A 20,000-nucleotide genomic window follows, 5' to 3' on the forward strand; every position below is an offset into this window, starting at 1 on the left:
ATCGAACCGTCCACTCACAGTGAATGAGCAAACAGCTCTGAATCTAGGTATCTCTTTTGCTATGAAACCCGGACGGGAAAGTCATTTTGATTATGTGGTGGCCTTCGATAAACATTTCTCTAAAAACAATTTTGAAAAAGATGAAACTTGCCTAAAAGGAATCTTGTTAAATGCATTAGAACAAAGTAACAGTAAAAATCCGCTTCCCAGAAGGTTTCATAATGCAATTTTTTCATTAAACAAAACCGATAATATCATCATCACAAAATCGGATAAAGACGGAAAAATAGTCATTCTTGATAAAGAGACGTATGTCAACAAAGTTCAACAACTCCTAAACGATGACACTACATATGAAAAGCTAACAAAAGATCCCCGTAACTCTGTTGCTCCGGAGTTTTTCAAATCCGTAAGAAAAATCGGAAATAATAAAAAAGACATCGAGGTCTTAGAAAAATTCAAAGTCATGAACCCCTCGTTGCCATATTTTTACGGGCTCCCAAAAACTCATAAGGACGGTATTCCCTTACGCCCAATCGTCTCATGTAAAGGGTCATTTATATATAATTTATCAAAATGGTTAGCAGACTTGCTGTCTCCCTTTCTAGGGAGCTTTTCTTCAGCTCATATTAAGCATGCAGAGGACTTCATCCAGAAATTCAATAGATTAAATATCCCGGTAAACAATGTAAAACTCTTGAGTCTTGACGTAGAATCCCTATTTACAAAGGTCCCGATCAACGACGTATTAGGTTTCTTGAGGGAAAAATTAATCCCTTACGAAGATCACTTCCCCCTCGGTATTGAAAAAACAATTAAGTTAATTAAACTAAGCGTGTCAAATAACGTTTTCTCTTTCAATGGAAATTTTTACAAACAGAAATTTGGTTGTAGTATGGGCAGCCCGTTATCTCCAATTTTAGCTAACCTCTACATGGAATACTTTGAAACAGAAATTTTAACAACAATTAAACCTACAAACATGGTTTGGCAACGCTATGTTGATGACATTTTCACATATTGGGATGATAGCTGGGGAGATTTCAATATATTTTTCAATAATCTAAATTCCCTAGTCCCTAGCATAAAATTTAAAACTGAATGGGAAAAAGATGGAAAATTAGCTTTTTTGGACATACTAATTATAAGGGAATCGACGGGGTATAATTTTACTGTGTATAGAAAACCAACTTTCTCTATTTCCTACATTCATTTTTTTAGTTATCACGACATTTCTGTGAAAATTGGAGTAGCTTGCAATCTATTTCTTAGAGGTTTGAGAATCTGTTCCCCAGCCTACCTAAATAAAGAATTTGAAATCATCCGTAAACAACTCGCCCAGCTATTCTACCCGACGTATGTCATAGAAAAGGCCATCAACAAAGCCAACACGATATATTATAAAGATCATGATGTTACTAACCAAAGAGATTTTAAAAATAAGATAAAACTCCCATATATAGAAGGTATTAAAAATATAACAAATCATATCAAAACTGAGAACCCCTTTGTTTTTTCATATCCAAAGACCATAGGAAGCGCCCTTATTAATGTTTATCAAAATAAAAGAGAGATAGAATCCGGCGTTTACAAAGTACCATGCAGGGATTGTGAAAAAGTGTACGTTGGGCAAACTGGCCGTTCGCTATCTCAAAGATTATCCGAACACAAAAGATCTGTTAGATATGGGTATGAAAACTCGGGGATTTTCATTCACCTTAGGGATTTAGGGCACCAGATTAACTGGAGTGAGTCGTCTTTGCTTTTTAAGAGTACCTGTCCGTACAGAAGGAAAATCCTGGAATCAGCCATCATAAATCAATCAAACACAATGAACCTATGTGGGGGCCAATGGAAAGCTGACACAGTGGACAATACTCTTCTCAACCCTATCATTAAGAAGATAATCCACGGAGACCGGCCACCAGACATGCATCAGAGGTCAAGACTTCCTCCAAGCGGCTCAACAATAAGAACACGCACCTGGATGTAATTAAATTTGGCTAATCCTTCCAGCAATTATAACAACTATAGAACAATTGAACACACCCTTTTGCTTTCATATATAAACCGTCACTCTCCACTGTAAGCCTCACTTGTACTTTACATCCTGAAGAGGGTCGATGTTTATTGACCGAAATATAGTGTGATTTATTCATATTTCCTGTGTTTCTTTTATGGGCCTTTTTGAAAAAACATGTTAAACTGTTCGATTACAGTTATAAATAAGACATATATATATATATATATATATATATATATATATATATATATATATATATATATATATATATATATATATAAAAACTTTGATGATGTTGAGGATAATAGGGAGGCAGATATAATTGCTGTTCCAGGTGTTGAGGTGCCAGTGATGGGAGATGAGAATGAGAGAGAGATTACAAGATTACAATAGAGGAAGTGAGGAGAGCACTAGATGAAACGAGAGTAGGAAAAGCATCTGGTATGGATGGTGTGAAAGCTGAGATGTTGAAGGAAGGGGGTGTGACTGTACTTGAATGGTTGGTGAGATTGTTTAATGCGTGTTTTGTGTTGTCAATGGTACCAGTAGATTGGGTCTGTGCATGTATTGTACCACTATATAAGGGTAAGGGAGATGTGCATGAGTGTTGTAATTCAAGAGGTATTAGTTTGTTGAGTGTAGTTGGAAAAGTGTATGGTAGAGTACTGATTAATAGGATTAAGGATGAAACAGAGAATGCAATCTTGGAAGTACAGGGTGGTTTTAGAAGAGGTAGGGGTTGTATGAATCAGATTTTTACAGTTAGGCAGATATGCGAGAAATATTTAGCAAAAGGTAAGGAGGTGTATGTTGCGTTCATGGATCTGGAGAAAGCATATGATAGAGTTGATAGGGAAGCAATGTGGAATGTGATGAGGTTATATGGAGTTGGTGGAAGGTTGTTGCAAGCAGTGAAAAGTTTCTACAAAGGTAGTAAAGCATGTGTTAGAATAGAAAATGAAGTGAGCGATTGGTTTCCGGTGAGAGTGGGGCTGAGACAGGGATGTGTGATGTCGCAGTGGTTGTTTAACTTGTATGTTGATGGAGTGGTGAGAGAGGTGAATGCTCGAGTGCTTGGACGAGGATTAAAACTGGTAGGCGAGAATGATCATGAATGGGAGGTAAATCAGTTGTTGTTTGCGGATGATACTGTACTGGTAGCAGACACAGAAGAGAAGCTTGACCGACTAGTGACAGAATTTCGAAGGGTGTGTGAGAGAAGGAAGTTGAGAGTTAATGTGGGTAAGAGTAAGGTTATGAGATGTACGAGAAGGGAAGGTGGTGCAAGGTTGAATGTCATGTTGAATGGAGAGTTACTTGAGGAGGTGGATCAGTTTAAGTACTTGGGGTCTGTTGTTGCAGCAAATAGTGGAGTGGAAGCAGATGTACGTCAGAGAGTGAATGAAGGTTGCAAAGTGTTGGGGGCAGTTAAGGGAGTAGTAAAAAATAGAGGGTTGGGTATGAATGTAAAGAGAGTTCTATATGAGAAAGTGATTGTACCAACTGTAATGTATGGATCGGAGTTGTGGGGAATGAAAGTGATGGAGAGACAGAAATTGAATGTATTTGAGATGAAGTGTCTGAGGAGTATGGCTGGTGTATCTCGAGTAGATAGGGTTAGGAACGAAGTGGTGAGGGTGAGAACAGGTGTAAGAAATGAGTTAGCGGCTAGAGAGGATATGAATGTGTTGAGGTGGTTTGGCCATGTTGAGAGAATGGAAAGTGGCTGTCTGCTAAAGAAGGTGATGAATGCAAGAGTTGATGGGAGAAGTACAAGAGGAAGGCCAAGGTTTGGGTGGATGGATGGTGTGAAGAAAGCTCTGGGTGATAGGAGGATAGATGTGAGCGAGGCAAGAGAGCGTGCTAGAAATAGGAATGAATGGCGAGCGATTGTGACGTAGTTCCGGTAGGCCCTGCTGCTTCCTCCGGTGCCTTAGATGACCACGGAGGTAGCAGCAGTAGGGGACTCAGCAGTATGAAGCTTCATCTGTGGTGGAAAATGTGGGAGGTTGGGCTGTGGCACCCTAGCAGTACCAGCTGAACTCGGCTGAGTCCCTGGTTAGGCTGGAGGAACGTAGAGAGTAGAGGTCCCCTTTTTTGTTTTGTTTCTTGTTGATGTCGGCTACCCCCCAAAATTGGGGGAAGTGCCTTTGGTATATGGATGGATAAACTTGAAAATAAATAACAGGAGAAGAAATACTATAGGATAGAATACTGCTGAGTGTACCCTCAAGCAAGAGAACTCTATCCCAAAACAGTGGAAGACCATGGTACAGAGGCTATGGCATTACCCAAGACTAGAGAACAATGGTTTGATTTTGGAGTGTCCTTCTCCTAGAAGAGCGACTTGCTATAGCTAAATTGTCTCATTTACCCTTACCCAGAGGAAAGTAGCCACTGAACAATTGCAATGTAGCAGTTAACCCCTTCAGCAAAGAAGAATTATTTGGTAATCTCAGTGTTGTCAGATGTATGAGGATAGGGGAGTGTGTGGAAAGAATAGGCCAGACTATTCTGCATACGTGTAGGCAAAGGAAAAATTATTCGTAACCTGAGAGAGGGATCCAGTATAGTACTGTTTGGCCAGTCAAAGGACCCAATAACTCTCTATTGGTAGTATCTCCATGGGTGGCTGATGCCCTGGTTAACATACAATATAGAACTTCATACGTAAAGGATTGGTGGTGTTGGAGTGATATATCTTTTTATTTTCATTTTTTTAATATATTCATTGTGCGGTACTGTTATTGTTATATTGACTACTGTACAGTACAGTACTGTATAGAAGGTCCCCAACTTACATACATTCGGAAATAGAAACAGAAATCCAACTAAAAATTAGAAAAATAATATAAAGAAATACTGTAATCAAACAATAATATATCATGTAATACAGTAAGCAAAGTGACATTTGTATTAACCTCATACTCATTTCATATGAAACCCAACTATTTGTTGACTTTTGTAGCTGGAAATGAAAGGGATTGAATTCAGGTTAGACCTACCTTAGGCCAAAATGTAACAAAATTTTGATGTACAAACAGCTTCTTGGAACCTATTAAATTTGTAAGTTGAAGACCTTCTGTATACAAAATATCATACTTTACAGTAGTACAGCACTTTAGATATAGGTTACATCCACAGTGAGTTGGAACGGTGGGAGTCAACTTGCCACAAATAGCAAACACTTAGGAGGTCACCTTAGTGCTGATCAAGATAGAGGCTACTGTAGTGATAGTACTGTACATATATTACAGTAGTATACACTACCGTATCAGCGAGTGTTATCAGATAGGAACAACAGTGTTTTGTTGTTACACACAAGTGGCGATGACTCGTGTCATGTGTACCATAGTCTTACCGTGTACTGAACATGCAATACACGTGTGTAGATTTACAGTTACTAAAATGTGTTCAAACACTGACACTATAATGTACTCATACTGTGATAGAAACCAAGTAAAAATAATATCAAGTAGTACAATGGGTTACTTAAGAGTTAGTCGACCGTGCACAGGTAATGGGCATTGAGTTGGTAGGTCATCAGTTGGCTCACCCTAGGGCAGCAAGTATTCACGGATTCTCATTTTTCGTGCTTGTCTGTTACCTAACACCCCGCGAATATCAAGAGCTGACTATGCTAATGATACTCTTGTTTTTTCACCTTAATAAACTACAGTAGTTGGGTCAAAGACATGGGGGGGAAAAGAGGTGTGTGGATCATAATTTGGTCTTAAAAAAAGGAAATCACATAACACGCAATTTATACATGATAAAATCAGGTTCTTGTGAGGGGAGGGATAGAATTTGAGTCACACATATGTGAGATCGCAAGAGCAGGCCTATAAACGTAATTTTTTTCCCCTTCTATAACTGTTTCAAGCAAATTAAATTGTGTTCCTTCTATGTCTAGTGTGTCTGTCAATTGTTTGTGGTCAATTGGGTGATAAAATATGTTTGAATACGGTTTTATGACAATTTTAAAGGGTCAACTTATACAACAGCAATTTTGATTATACGGTAAAAGCAGAATCCTAAGTGTGCTGGTTGAAGGGACTTCTATTGTACTTTGTTATCGATTCCATGCTGAAAACATATCCTTATTTTCAAGGAAGAAAGCTTTAAATATGTGTAGAAGCACACTTGAATAGAGATGTGTAATAGCTTCACCTTTTTATTAAACAAATGAGTTGGAAATGAAGATATTTTCATATTGAATTGAAATAATACATGGTATGCAGATACCAAATGAATTTATAACTAACAGATGAAATGGCATACTTAAGGATCAATAAAAAATTTAATAGAATAATATCCATTAAGAGCCACTTACACTTATCTGAATTTTAACCCCTAATCACAAAGTAAAAGGACTTTGAAATTTATACATACATTCATCATTGAAGGGTGAGTGCGCGCATATGCTTCGGTGAGGACTTGGAAACGAGCTTCATCAGATGTGGTAGGGGGAACAGCAACTGGATTATCCCATGGATATCTACAAAAATACAATAACACATCAAAACCTTCAGATAATTATGAACTGAAGCATCATGGCTATAAAGGCAGTAATTATTGGGCAAACACCACAGGGGTTACTGCCTACAATGTGCCTTGCGGTGCCTTTTGGACATTACCAAATTTCCTAAAATGGACCTTCATTTTCCATTACATTGCTTTGTCTTTATCTTTCAATCAGATCTTACTGTTTCCAAGTTAGCTGTAAAAAAATATATTATAAAGTCAAATTTTAGGTCACAGACTTGCATAAGATCTAATATTGTAAATAAATATTTATAAGAATTATTTACCTCATGAACACTCCACCAGATTCTAAGGAAAGTGAAACATGTGGTTCTATCTGCTCCAATAATTTAACTGTTGCCTCTGCAAATGGATCACTTATCTCAGCTGCAAATGATCCTCCAACTTCACTTTCCATTTCCTTGACATTACTATATCCACAGATACCTACAAAAGTGAATAAATGGAGATAAGTACAAAGAACAGATACAAAATATCAAAATTACAATATAGTAATTAAACCTTACATATATTAACCATGTACAACATATACAAGACTACTAAAGTAATCCATTTGACCAGTGATGAGCTATTGGCTGAGCTTATAAATGAATGGAACAAACTGCCAATCGAAACCTAACGCAAGTGATTGAGTTTAGTTGAAACTTTGTTCATCACAACAAGATTTAAGGGACTCATTTTGATATGCTATGCCATCCACCTATGTAATATAATATAGCTTAGGAGCATTTACTTAGGAAGTGGAGGGATTTCAGGATTCAGACTACCCACTCAGTCTTCTGCCTCACAATCTAGCTGTCTTATAAAGCGACTAGGATTGTGCCATTGCCATAGTTTAGCAGCAGAAGGGTTTAAAGTAATAACAGAATGAGTCTGTGAGAGGCTTTCAAATTGTTACTGAGTAGTAAACTTTCAGATCCCTTACTGAAAGAAAGACCTTTAAAATTAGACTTAATTTAGGGCATTAGGTTAGGTTTGGCAATGTGGCAGGTAGGACTAGAGTTACTGCTTTAAAGACATGATTCAAAAGAGCTCGGCACTTAAGTAAAGGAAGCTAGTGACGTCAAGAGCTTATGAAGTTCATCGCTAACGAAAGTTGGCTGATTATGTATAGTCTAAAGGTGGAGATGTCATTATCGTCACCATCCCCGCTATAATCAGTTAGCCTAATCTTTCCTCCCTCTTTCCCCTTGAACTAACAGCATGCTTTCTTTTGCGCTTTGAACAGGTAACTTGATTGGTAACTATTGGAACATACTTTTCCATGAGAGGTACCGTCATGGAAACACACTTCACAAGTTATTTAAATCATAGTACTGCTTCTGACACAATATACAAAAGGATATGCGGACCATGATCTCTCAACCAAAAATTTCCTTGCACACTCCACGTAATAATTGCTAAAAAATAAGGAAAAGATATCTCAATATGCAGTAATATGTAAGTAATCTGAAGAGGTCTGATCACAACCAACAAAACTGGAAAACTGAAGATGACAAAGAAACATAGCACATCAGTTAGCACTCATCGCTAGAATGCTACTTTCTTTACCAAGAGCATGTGTTTATTTTATTGAAGGTAAAGAAAACATGTTGGCCGGCCAATTCAAAAGATGGTAATCGAGCACAGAGTAACCAGGTAGCCTTGGCCAAAGTACCATTACTGATTCTTGGTGATGTGTCCTTCCATGTCCAATGTAGCCTATATCAGCATAAAAGAAGCAGTGACAAATTTAATAGAACCTGAATCTGTAGATCTACCTAAAACTCACTATGCCTACACTTTGAATATTGATAAACTGGCACTGGAGCTAGGAAAAAAGTATTTCATAGGTAATTACTTGTCATATTGGATTCATTCCCTGTTCTAGCCTTTCACAGGAATGTTCTTGGAGATCACACACCACACTAACCCCTTCGCCACGATAACGTCAGCTGAACATTAAAATATGCCAGATACAATACACTTTGACGTACCAGATACGTTACTTACGAATATAAACCTTGGCAAAGTTAAAATCATTTCTATATCTTACAATAGAGTACAACACAAGGTAATATATCAAACAATGATTCACTAAAAAAGCTCATCCCCTCTTCTTACTATTATTATTATTATTATTACTAGCTAACCTTCAACCCTAGTTGGAACGATGCTAAGCCAAGGGGCTCAAAAAGGGAGAAATAGCCCAGTGAGGTAATGAAACAAGAAAATAAACTATGAGAGAAGTAATGAATAATTAAAATAGAATATTTTAAGAACAGTAGCAACACGCACGGCCTCCCACCCACAACACCAGAAATGAAAGTTGTTGAAAGCTGTTTTTAGTCGAATTCCATTAAAAACTTATATTCAAAATCATTAAATCACAACGGATTATCTCCATACTATATATAACTACCTGAAAATGTTTCAATTCATATAAATCTTTCCCTTATTTTTTTTTTATTTCCAAATTCCAATATTTCACAGATCTTAGGAAATTTCCTCAATATTTGTAATGCTAATCACAATTGTAACCCTAATAGAAATAAACACAATGACAGACAAAAGTTATTTTTTCTTGTATCATTCCTTGACTTCTCAATTATCATATTATATACATACATACACACACATATATATATATATATATATATATATATATATATATATATATATATATATATATATATATATATATATATATATATATATATATATATATATATATATATATATATATATATATATATATATATATAAATATAAAGCAAAGTGTTTGTCTGCCCCTCTCCCTGGCTATATCCTTGAACTGACTGAGTTCTATTTATTCTCCAAACGACCGAACAACAACCGTTGTTCATCTTCTGCGGAGTCATGCAGTTTCATGTTAAGGATTTCTGTAGATTTATGTAATTCGAAGTTAAAGAATGATAGAGTCTATGTATGCCAGAGAGAGAAAAATTATTTCAGGGCATTGTATTATATCATAAAAGCAAAGCCTGTCGTCGCTGGAAATCGCCAAAAATTCTGTCATCGACAGAAATCTGCATCAAGCTCGTCTTCTACCACTTCTGATATTGTAATGCGAGTTCCTTCTTTTAAATTGTAATTTCATTAATAATACATTAAAAAAAAATAGCCTGTTGATTTTATTCATTCAAAAGTAAAAATGTTTTATCTATTCTCTGGAATTGATTGTAATTTTATAAATAATAAATTAAAAAAAAAATTTGATTTTATTTACGTATTCAAAAGTGAGAATATTTCATCTATGATATTGAATATTTTGAAATAATTTGAAATAATCTCTCTCTCTCTCTCTCTCTCTCTCTCTCTCTCTCTCTCTCTCTCTCTCTCTCTCTCTCTCTCTCTCTCTCTCTCTTTTAAATGCTCCTAAGTGCTTTCACTGTAAAGGGTGTTATAATCCTTTAATTGTTAAAATAAAGTAATCAAATTTCGTTTCTAAATTTTTACTGAAATAAAAATGTTTTAACATTCTTCATATCTTCAATTATGAGAAAATAATTTGAATAAATGAAATGACTGTATTTTAAACAAATACATAAAATGCTAAATTAACCAGTGAAACATTTGCATAAATCTTATTTTAATTTTTTAATTACCGCTGCAGCTCACGGGTGCCCTTGCTAGTGTATGTATATGTATATGTATATGTATGTATATGTATATATATATATATATATATATATATATATATATATATATATATATATATATATATATATATATATGCATATATATACATATATATATATAATATATATATATATATATATATATATATATATATATATATATATATATATATATATATATATGCATATATATACATATATATATAATATATAATATATATATATATATATATATATATATATATATATATATATATATATATATATATATATATATATATATATATGCATATATATATATATATATATATATATATATATATATATATATATATATATATATATATATGCATATATATATATATATATATATATATATATATATATATATATATATATATATATATATATATATATGCATATATATTGGTATTGTCTGTAATTTTCACAAGTAAATGTTAGCTTACTGAAATTGTTTCCATTTGTTAACATTCTATGCAATATTTGTCATGTAACTCGGTAAGAGTGAACTGGATATTTCCTATTTCCAAGCCCGTGAAATACCAAAATCAATCAAAAAATCTCTCTCTCTCTCTCTCTCTCTGATAAAACGAGAACAGGAAAAGCACCTAGTATGGATGGTGGGGCAGAGATGGTATGGATGGTGTGGGGGCAGAGATGGTATGGATGGTGTGCGGACAGAGATGGCATGGATGGTGTGGGGGCAGAGACATTAAGGGAAGGGAGGGGGTGACTGCATGTGAATGGTTGTTGAGATTGTTTAATATCTGTTTCATTTTGTCAATGGTACCATTGAACTGGATGTGTGGATGTATTGATCCGTTATACAAAGGTATGGGAGATTTGCATGAGTGTTGTAATTATAGTGGTATTAAGTTTGTTGATTGTGGCTGGAAAAGTGTATGGTAAAGTGTTAATTAATAGGATTAAAGATAAAACAAAGGATGCAATCTTATAAGTGAAAGGTGGTTTTAAGAGAGGTAGGGGATGTATGGATCAGATTTTTACAATTAGGCAAATATGCAAGAAAAAATACTGTATAGCAAAAGGTAAGGTGGTGTACATTGCATTTATGGATCTTGAGAAAGCTTATGATAGAGTTGATAGGGAAGCGATGTGGAATTAGATGAGGTTATATGGAATTAGTGGAAGGTTGATGCAAGAAGAGAAGAGTTTATACAAAGGTAGTAAAACGTGTGTTGGGATAGCAAATGAAGTGAGTGGTTTCCAGAGAGAGTGGGGATGAGATAGGGATGTATATTGTTCCTATGGTTGTTCAACTTGTTTAGAGATGGAATTGTAAGAGAGGTGAATGCTCGAGTGCTTGGTCAAGGATTGAAACTGATAAATGAGAGTGGTCATGAGTGGGAGGGGAATCAATTGTTGTTTGCAGATGATACTGTATTGGTTGCAGACTTGGAGGAGAAGCTGGGTGGATTAGTGACAGAGTTTGGAAGGGTAAGTGACAGAAGGAAGTTGAGTTAATATAGATAAGAGTAAGGTTGTGGGATGCACGAGAGGGGAAGGTGGTGCTAGATTGAATGCCATGTTGAATGGAGAGTTACTTGAGGAAGTAGATCAGTTTAGTACAGTACTTTGGGTCTGTTTTTTAAAGATATAACTGGGAAACTAAACAACTATTAGGTGTTCGGAAGTCAACATGTAATGATCTGTGTTATTTGGAAGTAGGAATGCCAACACTAAAAGCTGTTGTAAGAGATAAACAAAGGAAGTTTTTCAAAAATATGTGGAGATAAGAACGGGATGGTAGACGATCCATGGGTACATGGAATGAAACTTACTTTAGAGTACAATACACCTACTGGTAGACATGTGTCAAACTTGATTTCAATAGATAAAGATGAGATTAAAGAGGATTTTCAAAACTTAAAACAGGCTGTAATAGAATCTAACTTATCTCGTAGAGAAACTTATAGATTATTGAATCCTCAATTTACTGTACACAATGTATATACAAAAATGATTAATGTTAATGATATCTATAGAACTTCTTTTACTAGATTAAGGTTAAGCTCTCATAACCTTACTATTGAAACAGGTAAATGGAACAGAAGAGGTCAAGGTCGCCTCACAGAAGAGGAGAGACTATGCTCTTGGTGGGAGGTACAAACGGAGCTGCGTGTGGTGGAATCATGCCCTATTAGACATAAGATACGAACTAATTATAATATAATTTCATTTAATCAGATCCTTGCCAAAAATGTACACACCACTGTGAAAATTGCCCACTCAATCTTGAACTGTTACTCATAGATATATTTTCTTTGGTTTAATATTAATTTCTAATTTTATGTTAAAGTGATTTATAGGAAATATGCTTAATGATTTTAATTGTGATATATGCTAAGGAACCATATAAATCCTGTAATTTCATGGACTACATTGTGTATAAAATAATGTAAATATCCCGATTGTATAAAAGATTCATGTTAATATGCAATTATATTTATTGTAATTTTTATTGTAGAATTTGTGGTCAATAAAAATCTATTTATCTATCTATGTCAGAGAGTAAATGAAAGATGTAAAGTGTTGTGGCAATGAAGGGAGTGGTAAAGAATAGTGGGTTAGGAATGAATATAGTTTTGTATGAGAAAGTGATTGTACCAACTGTGATATATGGATCAAAGTTGTGGGGGATGAATGCGAAGGGAAGACAAAAAAGGAATGTGTACGAGATGAAATGTCTGAGGAGTATAGCTGGTGTATATAAATTAGATATTGTTGGCAACGAAGTAGTGAGGGTGAGAACGGGTGTAAGAAATGAAATAGCAGCTAAAGTAGATATAAACATGCTGAGGTGATTTGGTCATGTAGAGAGAATGAAAAATGGCTGTCTGCTGAAGAAGGAGATGAATGCAAGAGTTCATGGGAGAAGTATAAGAGGAAGGTCAAGGTTTGGGTGGAAGGAAGGTCAAGGTTTGGATGGATGGATGGAGTGAACTAAGCTCTGGGTGATAGGAGGATAGTTGTAAGAGAGGCAAAAGAGAGCACCATAAATAAGAATGAATGGCGAGCAATTGTGACACAGTTACGATAGGCCCTGCCGCTTCCTCCAGTCGCCTTGGTGACCCCTGAGGTGGCGGCAGTAGGGTTGCGGCAGTAGGAGATTTAGCATATGAAGCTTCATTGTGGTGGATAACGGGGAAGGGTGGGCTGTTGCACTCTAGCAGTATCAACCAAACTCGGCTGAATCCCTCGTTAGGCCAGGAAAAATAAAGAAGTGAAAAATCCCTTTTTGTTCTTTCTTTTTTTGATATTGGCTACCCCACAAAATTGGGGGAAGTGCCATTGCAGATAGAGAGAATAATCACTTTACAATGAACAGAAAAAATTTTTCGGTTTGGAGTAAAATGCAATAGAAAATAAAACATACTTTTAAAAATTTAGTTTGTAATCAGCATTAAAACTAATAAACATGGAAATGTAGATTTTCATAATAGAGTCAATGTGCTTGTACTGTATATACAGTGGTGACAAATCTCATATGCAGCTACTAAGGGGGAGGGTCTGCTTCTGCCTCAGTGAAGGGGTTAACTCTAAAATGTTCTCTATCAAATCACCGGATCTTTCTACTGCATATAAAATCTTTGTTTCCTTAGAAAAGAAGTTTTGACAAAGGAAAACTTTATTTTTTGTGCTGTGCGGTCTCCAGGGACTTTCCTGTTTAAGGATGGAACAGGGAATCCAATATGACCAGATTACCAAAGAAATATTATTCTTCTGTTCTAGGGGCAGTGTATCAACAAGCAGAGCACGGACTCAGAAAATATAACGGAGACCTTGCAAATTCAGGCGCATTAGAACTTACCACAGCACCCACAAATCTTCATGTTGTCTGCCATATGTGATGTCACACACTACGTGTTAGAAAAGAATCATCATCCCAGTTCTGCCATGCACCTATTTCATCAAGAGGCCCCAACCACTATTCTTTCCCAGTCATCTTCACTGAGTGCATCATGTCATGCAGCTGTTATCATGCTTTAATCAAGCATTATTAAATTAGGTACCCATGTTTAGTTTTATCCTTCTTTTGAGTAGGATATTCATAGTAATGGGTAATCATTAGCATTGATATTCAGTTAAGAGGGCCCTTTGTCACTCATCCCCTGATTCATGCTTATCTTAATGGGGATTTAGTTATCAGCAGCCTATTTCAACATTATAATTACTGTTTTGTACATGAGGGCTTGTTTGCTGACACCATTCTGCTGTGATGACCTGAGTGCATTTGTTGGTCCTTCTTCTCTGCTGTTATCGTTTAAAATCTTATGGTTTAATTTATCGGGCATGAAATTAGGATACTTCCCAACTTTTAAATGTCCTAAAGAATATTTCATCTGGGGTTACTTAATGAGGATGGTTGTGTCCATCCCCCTACATTAGAGTGTACAGTACCATATGCTAAGTCTGACAAGTAGTTAGACCTGGTGTTGTATCCTTCCAATATCATCGGATATGGGTTTTGGGAAGAGATGCCAGAGTTCAGTAAGCTACATTGTATGATTTCTTTTTTTCTATTTCAAACTATTCTTTCACTTGCTTCAGTCAAGTGATATGGCTAATCGATATCAGTGTTCATCTAGTAATTAAAATATATCTGAAAAAGGAGAAATTCTATAGCTTAATAGTAATTCCATACGTAACACTTATTTTCTATGAACATCTTTTTCCATATTTTTCTAAATGTTGATGTGCCTGGTAGAAAAAGTTACAGAAAATAGCAAAAAGTATTTTCTGATATTGATTATCATGAAATTATGTACCATATGGCACCACTACCAATCTTTGTAAGGCTTTTCATTTTTTTTTTTGCATCCTCTTAGGGACTTTTCTGTATGTGAAAATATTCAATAATCTATTGTTGACTTATAGTTATGAAGTTATAACTAACAAATCTAGCTAAAATATATTGGCTACTGCTTTTAAATTATACAGTAATGGACAAAATAGGATAAAAATATAAATACTTTTTATAAGCACACCTACACCTTTCACAAACAGTATCTAAATAAACAATAAAAAAGTTTTATATGGGAGAGCAATGTGAATCCTAGAGCATGATATATAGCACTGAATTCCTTTATTATCATTATTATTACTTTTATTATTATTATTATTATTATTATTATTATTATTATTTTTATTATTATTATTATTATTATTATTATCATTATTATTATTATTATTATTATTATTATTATTATTATTATTATTATTATTATCATTATTATTATTATTATTATAACCCCATTTGGAAAAGAAAGATGCTAAAAGCTCACATGCTCAACAGGGAATATAGCCCAGTGAGAAAAGTAAACAAAGATGTAAATAAACTACAAGAGAAGTAATGAAGAATTAAAATAAAATATTTTAGGAATAGTAAAAGAATTGAAATAGATCTTTCATAACTATAAAAAACTTATAAAAAACAAGAAGAGAAATAAGACATCAGTGTGCCCAAGTATACCCTCAACCAAGAGAACTCTACCCCAAGGCAGTGGAAGACCATGGTACAGGGGCTATTGCACTACCCAAGACTACAGAGCAATGGATTTGATTTTGGAATGTCCTTCTCCAAAATGAGCTACTTACCATAGCTAAAGAGCCTCATCTACCCTAACCAGGAGGAGAGTAACCACTGAACATTTACAGAGAAGTGGTTAATCTCTTGAGTAAAGGAGAATTGTTTGGTAATCTCAGTGTTGGCCGGTGTATGAGAACAGGGGAGAATGTGGAAAGGATATGCCAGACTATTCAGTGGATGTGTAAGCAAAGGAAAAAGGAGCTGTAACCAGAGAGAGGGATCCAATGTAGTACTGTCGGGCCAGTCATCAAAAACACCCAATAAGTCTCTAGTGATAGTATCTCTAAGGGGGGCTGGTGCCTTGGCCAACCTACCATATTAGGCCTAATATATCTACTTTCAAATTTTAAAGTTGCCAAAATATTAAAGCTAAAAAAATTGATTTTATCCACCTGCTGGCCCATTGTACATCGATGCAGTGTTCTGCCCTCCTGTAATGTCCATTTTTGTTTAGATTGTTCCTATTACAGATGTAAGAAATGAAGCCTAACTGCATCTCAGTAGGATGTTAAAAACCCACTAACCCTAGATGGGGTAGTGAGTGTTGTCGGGTACATGGTGAATGTTCTGCTAATTGGAGCAAGGTTTGGGTCCCTGATAGATGGTACATTTGTTTGGAGTGTGTTAGTGCTGCTCAGAATATGGATCCTGAGGCAGAACATCCTTCTCTTTATGTGAAAGAATTTTCTAAAAACGGTTCTTCTGATATTAATATCTCAAATTTAACAGTTAAGAGATTTTGGAAATGGGGCCTTAGTGGACCAGACCCCTTTCCAGGCTGTTGACTTTGGATATGAGAATGTCCTAGACCAGACAAAGGAGGAGCTCAAGACATGTATAGAGATACATCCCAGTGGGGATAGCTTGAAGATCATGCCTCTGCCTAGGCTTGATCCAGGTCAGTGTTCCACTAGGCAGGGTACCAGTCCTCTTGGACTAGGCATGCCTGCATCCCTGGTAGATGCCTCTCTGATGGCTAAAACAGTAGAAGCTTCCATCCGATCCCATTATAGTTAGCCCACTTCTGGTGCAGTTCAGCCAGGTAAAGAAGACCTGTCTTCAGACTTGCACACTCCTGCCTAGAGATCTGGCTGTGGCTGGGCCTTCAGGTTTTCAGCTTCCAAGAAAGGCTCCTGTGGGAATTCTTTCTTCCGGTCCATCAGATTCGGCTGTTGCTGGTCCTCTGGGTGACGAGCTCCCAAGAGATTCTCTAGCAGGATCACTTTCTTCCATTCCTCCAGATTTGGCAGCTGATGGTCCTTCGGGTTCCCAGCTTCCAAGAAAGGGTACTGGAAGAGTTTTCCCTTCTGTTCCCAATGTTCAAAGCTAGGTAGTCTAGTAGATTCTTCTACCATAAAAATAGATAGAAACTTAGAAGACAATCCTTGGCACCCTGTGATAGGTGTGCATTCTGAAGAGTCTAGTGTGTGTTAAGACCCATTCCTTAGCAGGGAGACTCTAAACCTCCAAAGGAAGGAAGGAATTGCCGCAAGCGGCGACGGAAGTGACTTCTCTCGGAGGTGGGCGTCATTGCTTTGATAAGGAAAGCAACAGAGTTTAAACAAAAGGGAAGTCCAGGGTCTCCATCTGAAAAAAGAAAGGAATTTTTAAACTTATAGGCCAGTTGTTTTTAATCATAACTGGTTAAAAGGTTTTGATGGGAGGGCAAGACTAATTCCTCTACGGAGCCGAAATAAACAGTGACGGCTGTTTACTGGTGCTGGTGTGAGTGGGGTCCTGGTCTAACCCCGCTAACTAGCGGAGGGTAGTTTCCCCTTGCACAAGTTTTAACCACTAGTTTCAGCTATCGCCGAAATAACACTCCTATGTAGAGCATGAAGTTTGTATATAGTGCCGGAACAAACATGATCAAATGAAAGGTAAAAAAATTTGGCAATGCTATTTTTCACACATATTTTTCCCATAAATTCATCCCCAAAAAGGTAAAATTAAATGTGAATTCTTACCAGATTCAGCAGTCACGAAACCTTCAGTGTCGACAGCAGGCACCAAAATTATCTGTGTTTCTTTCAACAGATTTTGGATATCTTCATCCTTGCGAGCCCATCCTTCTCCCAAATGCCTTGCCAAACGAATCACCAATTCTCTTCCGACAGGCTGGGAGCCATACAAACCCCCGAATATTACGACACGAACTCGATTGTCTGGTCCATGCACTGGCTGCAAAAACAAATTTTAACTGAATTCTAAAGAATTTCTCCTCACTAGAATCTTAGGTTTTCTATACACTGCTTACTTTTTTTCCATACTCATAAGCACTTTGCATTTTAAATAATTATAACCAAATGACTTTATTCCAATTCATGCTTTGCTGATTTCAAGTTTCTCAAACTTTCTCCCCATATATCAATATGTTTCTATGTTTGGGATCTCATTTCTTTAATCTAGCCTTTTAACCGCCTCTCTGGCACTTCCACATTCAAAATACAATTTTCCCAGTTCCCTTAGGACACAAATTTTGAAATTCTATGGTCACACTATTTCAAAACCAGTTAGCAAAGTACACTTATTTCTAATTTGTTTAGTAATGTATGCCTTATGTTAAAGTTGTATCCATGCTCTCCCTACTCTCATCTCAACAATTTAATGCAATGCTACAATCAGCTTTTTATTCAAAATAATTTTATCTTAAATCCAAAAATATAAAAAAATACATCATGTGCAATGTACATGTCATTTTAAGATATGTGGTACAGCAATGGGTAGAATATAGAAATCCACTTTTGATGGCATTTGTGGACTATGAAAAAGCCTTTGATAGTGTGCACTGCCAAATTTTTTGGAGAGTCCTGCGTTGTTATGGAGTTCCGTCTTAAAAATTAAAATTTGATTAAGCCTGTTCATGAGCATAGTAAGTGCAAAGTTAATGTTAGTGGAGTCCTATAAAATGAATTTCCTGTGAACAGTGGAGTACTCCAAGGGAATGCATTGTCACCTATGTTGTTTATCCTCCTCATGGGTTTAGTAATGCGTAGAACAGTCAGAGATGGTGAAGGATTGGACTGGATTGGTAATAAGAAATTGGCAGACCTAGAGTATGCTGATGATGCTGTCCTTATTAGCAAAACACCAAAGGATGATCAAAGCTTGCTTACAAGAATGCATGAAATATCACATGAGGTTAGGCTAAAGGTAAATAGAAGAAAGACAAGTGATGAGAACAGATTATGCAATGGAAGATGAAATATCATTGCAAGGAGAAAGGATTAATGAGGTGGAATCTTTTAAACATTTAGGAACTATGATATCTAATATGGGATCTTTAGAATTTGAGTTATATGGAAGATTGAAAAAAAAAAAATCAGACAATGGCTAGTTTGATTAAAATTTGGAAATCAAATCGCCTGAAATTACATATAAAAATCAGGCTATATATCAGATTAGTGAGATCAGTCTTACTTTGCGGACATGAGTCTTGGTATTACAATGAAACAATATTATGCAGATTTTGTAGATTTGAAAAAAAAACCCTCATAAGAATATTGGGAGTTAAATGGCAGGACAGGATTACAAATGAAACTAAAAGAGAGATTACTCTAGGGCAATATGTTTATGAGATCATGGTGAGGGGTAGATGGAGATAGTTTAGACATGCTCTTCGTTCTCCCCAAGAAGGATTAGTTCACAAAACGTTTCCTGGGCTCCACAAAGCACTAGAAGAGTTGGAAGATCCAGGCCTACATGGCTGAGACTATGAAGTATGAAGTAGAAAATTACGAAAGGAGAAATATTGATATAAAATCTCAAGATAGAGAAGACTGGTGAAATCTAATTGAGGTACTTTGCATCAATAGGCATAGGAGGAGGAGATACGAGAAATTTGCTTTCAAGAATCTAACCTAAATTTTAACTCATACATAATTGAAAAAAAAAAAAATTATCAATGCTGAGATCAGGATGTTTAGGAGCCAGTATCCTCAACCTAATTACAATTAAACTTTGAGTTTTGTTACGATTCAACTTCAACTTGCATCATGCACTTATTTTAGCTAGGTCTATATCAAGGGATTCGGCAACCCTAGGTCTACTTTTAGGAGATGGAACTGATGCAAAGAAAGTAGTATCCTCTGCATATGTAACAAGCTTGTTTTCTAAGACAAACTACAATTCATGCATATGGTATGAAAAGTAATGGTCC

The 20,000-nt window shown here is 35.8% G+C and overlaps 1 protein-coding gene across 1 annotated transcript in view; it reads right to left on the reverse strand.

Annotated features, from left to right (window-relative positions):
- The window catches only part of LOC137643131 (carboxypeptidase D-like), a 589,663-nt gene that overhangs the window by 373,710 nt on the left and 195,953 nt on the right, over nucleotides 1–20,000 (reverse strand). Inside the window, exons 10-12 of the mRNA XM_068375981.1 lie at nucleotides 17,809–18,022; nucleotides 6,835–6,994; nucleotides 6,416–6,521 (exon numbers count right to left, since the gene is read on the reverse strand). Of these exons, the coding sequence (XP_068232082.1) occupies nucleotides 6,416–6,521; nucleotides 6,835–6,994; nucleotides 17,809–18,022 (480 nt within the window). The remainder of the gene's footprint in view (nucleotides 1–6,415; nucleotides 6,522–6,834; nucleotides 6,995–17,808; nucleotides 18,023–20,000) is intronic.

This window comes from Palaemon carinicauda, chromosome 6, assembly GCF_036898095.1.
Source record: "Palaemon carinicauda isolate YSFRI2023 chromosome 6, ASM3689809v2, whole genome shotgun sequence".
Classification (NCBI taxonomy): Eukaryota; Metazoa; Arthropoda; class Malacostraca; order Decapoda; family Palaemonidae; genus Palaemon; species Palaemon carinicauda.